General features: G+C 59.7%; 3 protein-coding genes across 3 annotated transcripts; 2 read left to right on the forward strand and 1 right to left on the reverse strand.

The window, feature by feature from the left end:
* Window positions 1-1,421: 1,421 nt before the first annotated feature.
* Window positions 1,422-2,819, forward strand: PLICBS_001284 (uncharacterized protein; the record flags this gene model as incomplete). Its single annotated transcript, XM_018317662.1, has 1 exon — window positions 1,422-2,819. One exon carries the CDS (start codon window positions 1,422-1,424, stop codon window positions 2,817-2,819), a length of 1,398 nt encoding a protein of 465 aa, XP_018183187.1.
* A 1,429-nt stretch (window positions 2,820-4,248) lies between these two features.
* On the forward strand, window positions 4,249-6,397 carry PLICBS_001285 (glycogenin glucosyltransferase; the record flags this gene model as incomplete). The annotated part of the gene is made up of 8 exons (XM_065599784.1): window positions 4,249-4,281; window positions 4,353-4,380; window positions 4,486-4,592; window positions 4,673-5,257; window positions 5,322-5,526; window positions 5,617-5,716; window positions 5,781-6,055; window positions 6,390-6,397. 8 exons carry the CDS (start codon window positions 4,249-4,251, stop codon window positions 6,395-6,397), a joined length of 1,341 nt encoding a protein of 446 aa, XP_065455856.1.
* A 1,186-nt stretch (window positions 6,398-7,583) lies between these two features.
* Window positions 7,584-10,337, reverse strand: PLICBS_001286 (E3 ubiquitin-protein ligase hrd1; the record flags this gene model as incomplete). Its single annotated transcript, XM_018317659.1, has 4 exons — window positions 7,584-9,328; window positions 9,381-10,080; window positions 10,134-10,238; window positions 10,314-10,337. 4 exons carry the CDS (start codon window positions 10,335-10,337, stop codon window positions 7,584-7,586), a joined length of 2,574 nt encoding a protein of 857 aa, XP_018183184.1.
* Window positions 10,338-11,058: the final 721 nt, after the last annotated feature.

Here is an 11,058-nt window from a genome sequence, read left to right on the forward strand (position 1 = left end):
CACCTCTTGTAAACGGTCCTGCTAAGGTTTGAATTGGCAGGAATGGCGCCATGGAAGAATAACTACTCAATTGGGAAATAAACGCGGCGCGTGTTTCCTTCACTCACCTCAAAGCACCCTGCTACAGAAAAAATACCCTTCCCTGGAGGTTCTCTGATCCTGGATATACCGACTTAGCCCCCCCCCCCCACCTTTCTTGCTGCTGGGCCCTCTGCGGGCGTGACGCGGCCACAAAGGATCGTGAACAATTTTGAAGGGCCAACTCTTTCGTCATCGTTCATTGCGAAAACTCTCCTTCCAGGAAGCTTTGAGGTGCAATCAAGTGACCCTGTCGACATGATTTGCATGGGCTGCGCCGCTGCGAGGCCTCCGTCGACCCAACCCACCGATAGCGCCGACGTCGTCGGAGACCGGCCTCTTTGTGCGCGCGCTTTCGCCGCGTTACACGCTGCTGGCGCGCTGAGCTCGGTGTGTGTGTGTGTGTGTGTCGCCCCCTCATCTCAGCGAAACCCCGGTTTTGCCAATGACCAAGGCCACGGCACTTGCGGGAGCCAAGAGCCAGCGGGCTCACATCCGCCCAAGTCGGGGTCCGTCATTATTAGCTCGTCGTCAGCAGTGCAGTTTCTGATTCGCCGCCCGGGTCGTCATGACTGTCCGCAATTATCATCGCATTGTAATGTAATTGCGCTGCACCGACGTAACTTATCCGCGCTGCTCACAGCTCGCTCTTATCAATCTGGGCCGTCCTTTGACCCCTCGCCTGCAGAATCTTCGGACGCGCGGCATCAGATCCGGCCGTTGTCTCAGGCGCATTTCCGCGAGACACTCCTGCGCGAACCGGGTGATGCTGTACTTGTCTGCCGCCGCAGTCCTTCGCACCTACCACTTCGCTTCGTCCATTTTACACTGAGGTGCCCGTCGCCAACGCGCGCAAGGCACGCTCGCGGAAGCCCCCCCCAGCGCTTCCCCACCGACTTTCTGCCTCAGACCCCTAACCTGGTCCCCCAAACATCCACGCACCCCCATCCCGGAACCAAGTCCCAATTCAATTCACGTCTTCTTGACCAGAGAGTTTGGAGACTTTCAGGTTTGGGCTCGCACGGAACGCTCAGCCATATTAATACTTTGCTCGGTCAACGCCTACGACGATAGCTTCTCAACGTCTTCCTCTTGCCATCGTCTCGCTCGACGCAAACAAGTCTCCACCTTCTAGGCCAGCAGGGGTTCGTCTTCATCCCATCTTCCCACGCGTATCCCGATGCAACCTGAGGATCCCAGCTCGCAGTTCTCCACTCACTCACTCTTCTTCTCACCTCCAGGCTTAAGCTTATATTGCTGCGCTCCCTCCTCGAGGGCCTCCCGCCCACCTCCTCGTTTCCACGCGCAGACAGGTCGAGTCAACTCGCCACAGCCCGTCCGAGATGACGCCCGACGCCAGCAACACCATCACTCACCACCCTTCTGTTTTCCATCTCCAGCACCTCTCGCCAAGCCGCGGCAGCTCGCGCTCCCCCGCCCGCCGCAATGGCTCGAGCACTGCAGTAGAGGCTGTGGCCCCGTCACCTGAAGCACACGACGCCATCGAACGTCACCCGTCGCATGCTTCCGACGTCGAGAGCCAGGTGACGGCCGCCTTCAACTCGCGTATCCCGCGTCTCAGCGTCGAGAGTGACCCCTACGGCCTGTCCTCGTCGTACAAGACGGACTCAGACCTGGACCAAATCAAGGCCAACTCGTCCCGTAAGCGGGATGGCTCCCGGGGATGCGGTCCTACCTCGGTTCTCCCGCCTTCAGACAAGGGCAACACGGGGCCCAAGAGCGACGCGCGGAAGCTCCGGGGCTTCTATGAGAACCAGAATGCCGCCATCGAGCGCATGCTCAAGTCGGTAGAAGAGCATCGGGCCGACGCCCGCCAGGAGCAGGGCGACGACCAGCTCAAGTTCCGCATCGCCATCTATGGCTCGCTCGCCGCCAACATCGTCCTCGCAGGCCTCCAGCTCTACGCTGCCATCTCATCTGGCTCACTGTCGCTGTTCACCACCATGGCAGACGCGATATTCGACCCTCTCAGCACCTTGACGCTCATCTTCTCGAACCGCGCCATCAAGCGGGTCGACCCTCGCCGCTTCCCCGCCGGCAAGGCCCGTCTCGAGACGGTCGGAAACATCGTCTTTTGCTTTCTTATGACGTCGGTGTCGCTCATCATCATTGCCTTTGCGGCGCAGGAGCTCGCCGGCGGCCACGGGGACAAGGGATTGCACCTGGCGTCCATCATCTCCGTCTGCGTGGCGTTCCTCACCAAGTTCAGCCTGTTCCTGTATTGCTGGTCCATCAAGGACAAGTACAGCCAGGTCAACATCCTGTGGCAGGACCACCGCAATGACCTCCTGGTCAACGGCTTCGGTATCCTCACGTCAGTGGGCGGCGCCAAGCTGGAGTGGTGGATCGATCCCATGGGCGCCATCCTGCTGTCGTTGCTCATCTCGGGGGTTTGGCTGCACACGGCGTTTGGCGAGTTCATGCTGCTCGTGGGCGTGGTGGCCTCGGTGGACACGCAGCAGCTCATCACGTACGTGTGCCTGACGCACTCACCCGCGGTGCAGGGCATCGACACGGTCCGGGTCTACCACTCTGGGCCGCGCCTCATTGCCGAGGTAGACATCGTCATGGACCCCTCGGGCACGCTGCGAGACACGCACGATGTGGCCGAGGAGCTGCAGTTCAAGCTCGAGAGCCTGCCGGACATTGAGCGGGCGTACGTGCATATCGACTACGAAACCACGCACAAGCCGGAGCACGCGTATAAGAAGGATTTGTAGGGCGGCCAAGGGGCCGGGCGAGTGATCTGACTCGTGAGACGCGCATTTGTTTTGTTAGCGAACGTTATTGGGGAACAATCAACTGTTTGCACACGAGCACCTGGTAAACACCCGAGATGTCTCTGCTGCTCTTTTAGGGTGTTGCCACCCGTGTCCTCCATGCGTGGCCCTCGAGGACCGGCTTGGGCCACCTCAGCCTGAAGAGGCAATAATGTCTAGGGAGTTGATCGAAAACATGACGGATCGATTCAATGACGCCACAAGGCAGATGGCGGCTGGTCCGAGTCGTAGATGTCGATCTTTCATGCTGCGGGGTCTGGTGCACAGACGGCGGGTGTTTGGTGGCATTGCGATCACAAGGGGCGAAGATCAAGCAAGCCAGGTGTCGGATCCTGGCCTGTCCGGTCGTCGGCCGGCCTGTTTGCGACCAGGTGGGGGAGATGCGGTGCGCGGGATCAAGGCCGCCAGCGCAATCGAGTGCGGGACGCGGGACGCGGGAGCGGGCGAGGGACAGCCCCCACTGGAGCTCTCTGAAACGAACCGCCGGCTGCTGCCAGCCATGACGGGCATCTGCAGGTGAAGGAGGGTTGCTTCGAGCCTGCGCTGTGGCGATTGGCGGTGCCCATCCCCCCGCCTCTGTCCAAGGCGGCATCCATCCATGGATGGCTTGGCCTGGCGACGGGAGTCTCGTTCCGGCGAGGTCGAGACGCTCTCCATCTGCCGCCTATGTTCAATGGCGCAGGGCTCAACAGTGACACCTTTGAGTTGATGTAGCTGCACAGGCTGTGAGAAAACATCACATCCAGATTGATACACGCCAAAGTTCAGCTCTGCGTTGCAATCCTAGGTTCCAGGTTTATTGTGCCGCAAGCTGGGCGTGCGGCGTGACGCCCGGGCACTGGCACGGTCCGGCCGTCCCCACCCTCACCTCAGAGGTCGACGGACCCGTGGACGGACCTCCGCCAGATTGACCCCTGCAACTACAGCAGGCAAGGCCGCTAAAACGGGGAGCTTCACCCAGTGACGTCGTGGGGTAGCAGAGCGATAGCGTGCCATTGACAGGGTAGCTGCACCGCAGCGCAGCGCACCTAGCTGCTGCTGCTGCTGAGGTGCTGCTGCCGCTGCCGCCTCGAAGTCCTGCCTCATCTCCTCTTCCAAGCCTCTCCGTCGCCCTCACGCCGCCATCTGCCCACTTTCTCCCGCCCCCCGCCATTGAGCCTTTGATCAGGGGCGCCGCCAACCATCGCCGAGCCCGCCTCCCTTCTAGCTTCTCTGCTGCTTCTTCCTCGCTGCGCTGCTGACGGAGCCTCGACAGTCGCGACGCCCAATTCGCCCCGCGCCCACCCATGGACCTCGACAAAAGGTGATACAGGCAGGACTCTGCGGGGAGGACAACGGCGCCGAAAAGGCCGCAGCAGGAATGGCCACGATGGCCGCCGGCGGGGAGCAGGTCTACGCGACGGTATGTTGTCCCACGCCGCGTCTCTTTTCCCGACGCCGTCTCGCAAACCCAGGCTGACCGTCGCGAATCAGCTTCTCCTCAGCGACTCGTATCTCCCAGGTGGGTAGTCGTCGCCGCTGCATGTCAACGTAGCCCCTGCGCTCGCAGTCGCCAACAGCCAAAGCAAATCCTTTTCGCGTCTCTAACCATGGGGTCTGCTCGTAGGTGCTCTCGTTCTCGCGCACTCCCTCCGCGATGCTGGCACCACGAGGAAGCTCGCCGTCCTCGTCACCCTCGACGCGGTCTCGGCCGACGCAATAACGCAGCTTCAAGTGAGCACGCCCCTGTCCGCCGCCATGCAAGGTTCACGGCGTACCGCAGCTAACATTGGTCACGCACGCGCCTCCCATAGACGGTTTACGATTATGTCTTGCCCGTGCCGCGGATACGCAACGAGCAGCCCGCCAATCTGTACCTCATGAACCGCTCCGACCTGCACTCGGCCTTCACCAAGATCAACCTCTGGAAGCAGATGCAGTTCTCCAAGATTGTCTACCTCGATTCCGATGTCGTCGCCTACCGCGCCCCCGATGAGCTCTTCGACTTGCCTCACCCCTTCTCGGCTGCCCCCGATATCGGCTGGCCTGACCTCTTCAACACAGGCGTCATGGTCCTGACGCCCAACATGGGCGACTTGTACGCGATGATGGCCATGGCAGACAGGGGTATTTCCTTCGACGGTGCCGATCAGGGCCTGCTCAACATGCATTTCGGACGGGGCTACAACCGACTGTCCTTCACGTACAATGTCACCCCCTCGGCTCACTATCAGTACGTGCCTGCTTATCGACACTTTCAGTCAACCATCAACATGGTGCACTTTATCGGCGCCAACAAGCCGTGGCTCGCCGGCCGCAATGCTCCTCATGGCAATGCGCCTTACGACGAGATGGTTGGCAGGTGGTGGGCCGTCTACGACCGTCATTACAGAGTGCCAGTGAGTATTCCCACCAGCGCAAGTATGCAACTTTGCGCTCAAATGCTAACTAGCCCCTTTCAAGGAGACATCCTCGCACCAGACACAACAGCCGTCACCCACGTTTGTGCAATACTTCACCAAGGGTGAATTCCAGCCCAAGGTTATAGTTACTCAGCCCAGCCCCAGCGAAGACGTCCCTGGACCAAAGGGACAGGGCACCGTTGACTACTCTCAGGCTCATGGCACTACTAGCAGCCCTCGGGCTCCCTCGTCGGGACGTCCGTACGGTGCGTCCGCGTCTGGTAGTACAGAGCCTTTGCCCCCTTTGTGCGACCCTCCCGGCGACGCCAGGACGATCGTTACTGAGGCTCCCGTAGAGCAACAGCCGGCCCAGGTGTCATCTGAGGTGACTCCGCACGTTTCCCAGCCAAAGGCTGAGCCAGCCCCTGTGCCCATGAACAGTTGGGACGCTCAATGGTTAGACCTTTCGAGCCCATCTGCCCCTTTGGCGAGCTTCTGCTGACATGGGTTTCCTGCTCAGGCAACCGCCTCCTGCGGACTCGAGACCTGAGGCTCTGAACTTCCCCTCGACTCATTATGAGATGTCCAGGGACGTGAAGCCTTTTGTCCCTCCCGCGCGGTATCCAAGTCCCCCTAAGAACATGTGGTACGAGGTTCCTCAAGAGCCGCCACAGACACAGCCACTCCAGCCCATCTTCCCCTGGGAAACTAAGCAGCCCAAGCCATCGAGGGCATTTGCGAGCGAAGAGCCGGAGACTGCTCCGGCGACACAAGAATCGTCGCAAGGCATCGCTGGTGAGACTGGCACCGCTCCTGGTGTCTACGCCTCAACTGAGACGTCTTCTACAGTGTCTTCTATTTCGGGAGCCCCAGGGGAGTCACAGTCTGGCTTGGCCCCAGCTGCCAACGTTGTACCCGCAGATCCCTGGACCTCGTTTCCACGGCTTAATGCATGGGATGATGTTCCAGGGATCGGCCGCTACGTTGAAGGTCTCCAGAAGCATCGCCGAGGGAGGAGCCAAGGAGGCGCCGCCGCCGCAACTTCTGGCGGGATCCTCAGTCCAGTTTCTAGCGGTACTAGCCGCAGGGGAGCGAAACCGCACACCTTCAAACTGACTGACTTCCCCAGCGAAGTAGAGCGGCCGAGCTTACCTGTGACTCCGGCACCCATCCGGCGCCCATCGTTTTGGGGTGACGATGCGCCGGAGTCGGGGGCCGCTGACTCGAGGGAACAGCAGCTCCCCGAGGCCCCTGGCGTGCCGGCACAGGCTGAATGGGTATGTGTGCATGGAAGACGATGGAGTCCTGCAGACTGCCCGTGCAACCTTACTAACCTAGACCGCACCACAAGGACCCAGCTGAGCAGCTTCAGAAGCTCGCGAAGCAGCAGTCCGAGGCGCTGCTGCGCAAGCTTGGCAGTGATGGAGGGCCCGAGGGCGAAGTGAGTCGCGAGATACCCTCGAGGCCGCTACCTTTCGGGTCTGAGACCGCCAAATCACCTACTTATGTCGCACAGGCACCACCGCCGAGCGTCTTGAGCCCACGCCCGGTCAAAGGGGCTTCACCGGCAAGCCTGGAGCAGGGCGTCGGGGCACCCGAGGCTGCAGGCGGGGCAGGCACAGATGTTTTGCCAAGTCTGCAGGCGGAGTCGGAACGCGGAGATCAGGAAAGTAACGGTAGTTGAGGCTGATGTCCTTTTGAGCCACATTACGAAGTTTTGCAGCGCGCGGATGAGTTTTCGCAGCCCGATTGTTTCATGTATGCCTTCTTTGCGTTTCTTTAGTTTTGTGCTCTTCCGCCATTGCTCTTCCGCTTGTACGTTTTGTTGTTCTCGTCATTTGGAGACGCCAAGGGTGCTCGCATTCGAGCGAGGCCCAACAACTAGTTGTGGCGGTGTACTATATAAGAAGCGATGTTTTGATCTTTGAACATTACGTCCCGTTTCCTTGCGATTGTTGACGTGTCTGGATCAAGCGATGTTCCGGTGTCGGTCGAGGTACCCTGGCAAGGCGACTGACTGGCCTATTTGGAAGTGCAAAGGTATTATGCAGAAGCGAACACCGACTTGTCGCAAGCGTTGCGTCTATCGCGGGGACATGGAGAGCATAGCAGAACAGGGCAGGTATCACATAAGAGACTGAGCGTGTCACGGGAAATACTGGCTCAGCGGAGATACATGCGTCCGCCAAAGGGACGCAACGTCGCCTCGCAGTGTGATGATAATACTACAGTGACACGTACAAGCTTGCCGCTATCTGATGCCGTGAAAGAAAGACATGCCTCCCCCCGATGCTGCAGTGAAAGTCTTTTGTGCGCTACATGCTCATTCCTGTTCGTCCTGGGCTTCCTCAACCGTGACTGCCCTTGCCTTGCCCTTCACAGACGGGCCGGCGGATTGATCCTCCACGAGTGCAGTGCCCACATCGCCACGGGTCTCGGGAGAAGCTATCGCAGGCTCGTCGCCATCGGACCGCTCTTTCTCGTGTCCGTTGTGACCAGCCATATCATCACCGGCAGGTGCCTGGGAGTGTGCGTTCTCGCCTGGATCAAGAGATCTCGCATTGTTAAAGAGCTGTGCTGAGCCGCCCCAATTTGGCATCATAGGGCTTGGCGCCACGACAGGCGTCTGCAAGCCGGCACCAGAGGTCTGCCCTGTCGCCTGAGTCCCCGTGTCAGTCGTGGACGCGGCAGAATCATCAGGTAGAGGGCGAGAAGGTGATGAGCCGGCCGTCGCCGCAGTCGAAGGCACATCCTGACCTGGAATCGAGTTTACCGGTCCATTATTGCTTCCAGAGTCGTTACTTTGGGCCAAGATCGACGTCCCAACGGTTGCTTCGTTAGACGAGACGTCTGGACCTCGACTCGCGCCCACGCCTTCCGCGGTCATTGCAGGGTCGCTGGTCTGCGGAGCGGCCTGCGTGTGGCTCGTCGCCACGTCCGTCCGTTGCAGAGGCACCAAGGACCATCCAGCCGGTAGAGCTAATCCTTCGGGAAGGTCTGGACTGCCAGCTGGAACAGCGACTGGATTCGCAGACGGGGCCGCAAATCGAGCCAAGAGCGGGCTACCCGTTCGTGCCGGCATGCCTGGCAAGGGTGGGAGCCCGACAAACTGCCCAGGAGCACCCGGAGTGGGCATGTGAAACTGTGGTGCGCCGGCGAAGGGGAAGTTGGGAGGCAGGTTCGGAGCCAAGCCGTGTGGCTGCGCCTGGTCCGGGGGTTGCTGCCGGCGCTGCTGCAACCGCTGCAACTCCGCCATAAGGAGGTGAGCGACCTGAAGTTCTTGCTGGGCAACTTGCAGGCGCTGCATTTCCCTTTGGACCATCTGTTCTGACTGCTGGATGAGACTGCCAATACTCTGGAGGTTGTCTCCCAACGTAGCCTGGGGCTGCTGCGTCGGAGTCGGGGTCGGTTGCGCTGCTGCCTGGTTACCAGCAATCTGCGGCATGCCGAACTGTTGAGCAAGCTCTCGAACTTGCTGTCCGTTGGCTCCGAACCCGAGTCGGATTGGGCCCAGATTGAAGACTCTGGGGCCCTGCCCTCCTGGTGGCTGTGGTGCTTCATTGGGACGCCCCTGGCCATCCTGCGCCGGGGCACCCCCGGCGGGCTGTTGAGCAGCATTCGCCGCTGCCCGGCCTCCAAACTGTATCCGAAGACCAGCTCCGCGTTGTTGAGGCCCACGTGGACGATCCGCCGTGACGGGGCTCCTGCAGGTCGGGCACACTTGTTGTCGCTCGAGCCAGCTCTTGAGGCAGCCCAGATGTAGAATATGGCCGCAGGGCAACTTCTTCGGGCGTATTCGGTCAATGGCACCCGGATTGCTTGCCGGATCCCAGGGCCGCATCTCCTCCCTGCAAATTATGCAAGTGTTCTCCTGGGCAAGGTCGTCGGCAGTTGCATCGTGGTAACGATTCATCTCCTGAATCGCTCGCCTGTAGCGCAAGAGCGCGTTGAGTCGCTTAACAAAGTCTCGCGACGTCATAAACAAGTCTCGCATGATGTGTATGGGCAGGCCATAGAAGGTGAGTAACATGACGAAGAAGGCGACATAGATGCCCAGTTTGATCATGTCTGCCTCAGTTAGCGGCCAGGCGGCGGGTGGCCAGGTGGCGGGAGTACACACCGGTCAAAAGATCGAGCCACAAGACCCATTCTCCCTTGGCAGCCCATCCTGGAACTTCAATGTCCATCTCGTCGATGTCGTCTTCGCTCGGGAGTGGCTCCTGGTCGGTCGGTGGGTCTTGCCCGGCGGCAGCAGCCAGTTCCCGATCCCGTATGAGGGCTTCGCGTCGCTCCCGAACCTCTTGTCTTCGCTCAAGTAGCCTCTTACGAGTTTGCGTCTGGATAATGTTCTGTTCCGCCAGTGAGAGGATATATCGAGCTCCGGTGCGCCAGGAACAGGTGGCCAGCACAGCGAACTCGAAGAGAAACATGACCATCATGTTTGGACGTGCCTGCTGGATAACGCTGTTGATGGTGTATCGGAGGATCCAGACGTCGTATAGGAAGCTCATGGTGAGAGAGACGCTGAGGCGAAGGTGGAAGAGACGTGGGTTCGGCGGCGGTTGCTGCTCGAGAAATTCCACTCGTCCATCACCTATCCAGCCCCAGACCTTGCCTGTCACCAGGGCCGTAAACATGACAAGGAACCAAGCTCCTATCTCCTCCCTGAATATGGTCATGGCGAGGCACGTCTCGGTGATTGCGAACCAAGCCCGCTCCGTCAGCTGCTCGACCTCGACTGCTCGAAGTGTGCCATAACATAGTCGCGTCAGGCCGTAGATGAAGCTGCTGTAGAGGAGCAGCGTAAAGTTGACCAAGGCCTGGTGTTATCAGTGTTAGCTCGGGCGACACAATATGGCAGTGCTGTACGGACCAGCAGGCAGAAGTTGCTCTGGGCCAGATAGACCATGGCCGAGTAGAAGTTGGCTCTTTGCTGAAAGGCGGACACAATCACTCCGCCGGCCAGGGCCGTCGAGACCTAGAGCAGTCGGTCAGCGCCCAGAGATGCAAAGAGCCACAGTCGAGCTGTAGCTCCGTTGGGCGAGGGACGTACCCCGGCGTACCAGCCGAGCCGCATCTTGGGCATTGGAAGCAGCCGGTAGGGTTCGCGAGAAAGGAGAGCGATCGGGCTCTGCCCTTAGATGCCCATCTTTTCGGAGCGGAAGCTTCACCGAGCAGCCGTACGTGGATGGGTTGCTTTGGGGAGGGTTGAACGTCTGTACCTTGGGTTGGTTCGGCGCGATCTTGATGCCACGTTATGGTACGTACGCCACGATGACCAACCGACGATGACGCAGGGGTGGACAGCTGCCGGCACGTGACGCCGCGCCGTTTCAACTTCTGGACTTCAGTCCGGCATTTAGCCGCCGCTTCCCGCCGAGAAAGTCGCCCACGGTACCAACAAAACGATGACATGAACTGCGTTGCGAGATATCACGCAGCCAATACGGTCGTTTCGACGCCGCAATTGGAGTATTTGAGCTACGACGCATTATGCTATCAATCTGGGTGGCCTTTAAGACCGTGCCGTGCGCAACAATTGAAGCCATACCCGAACGAAATTCCTTGTCAGTCATTACCGAGGCCACCGGGCCCTTGTGATATGAACAGGTCCGGCAGCGGTATCCTAAGCTCTACAAGTACTTTCCATTTCCTGTTCTGTGCTGTATCAGAGTGATGATGTGGGCCCTTGCAGGTGCGTCCGTCCGACCACACAAGCTCACCTCCCGCCAGCAGCGTCAAGACCACCACCCGCCATTGAAGTTTTCCCTTGTAAAACCCCAAAGCCCCATTCCCAG

The sequence above is a fragment of the Purpureocillium lilacinum genome (genome assembly GCF_023168085.1).
Source record: "Purpureocillium lilacinum CBS 284.36 DNA, scaffold_1, whole genome shotgun sequence".
Classification (NCBI taxonomy): domain Eukaryota; kingdom Fungi; phylum Ascomycota; class Sordariomycetes; order Hypocreales; family Ophiocordycipitaceae; genus Purpureocillium; species Purpureocillium lilacinum.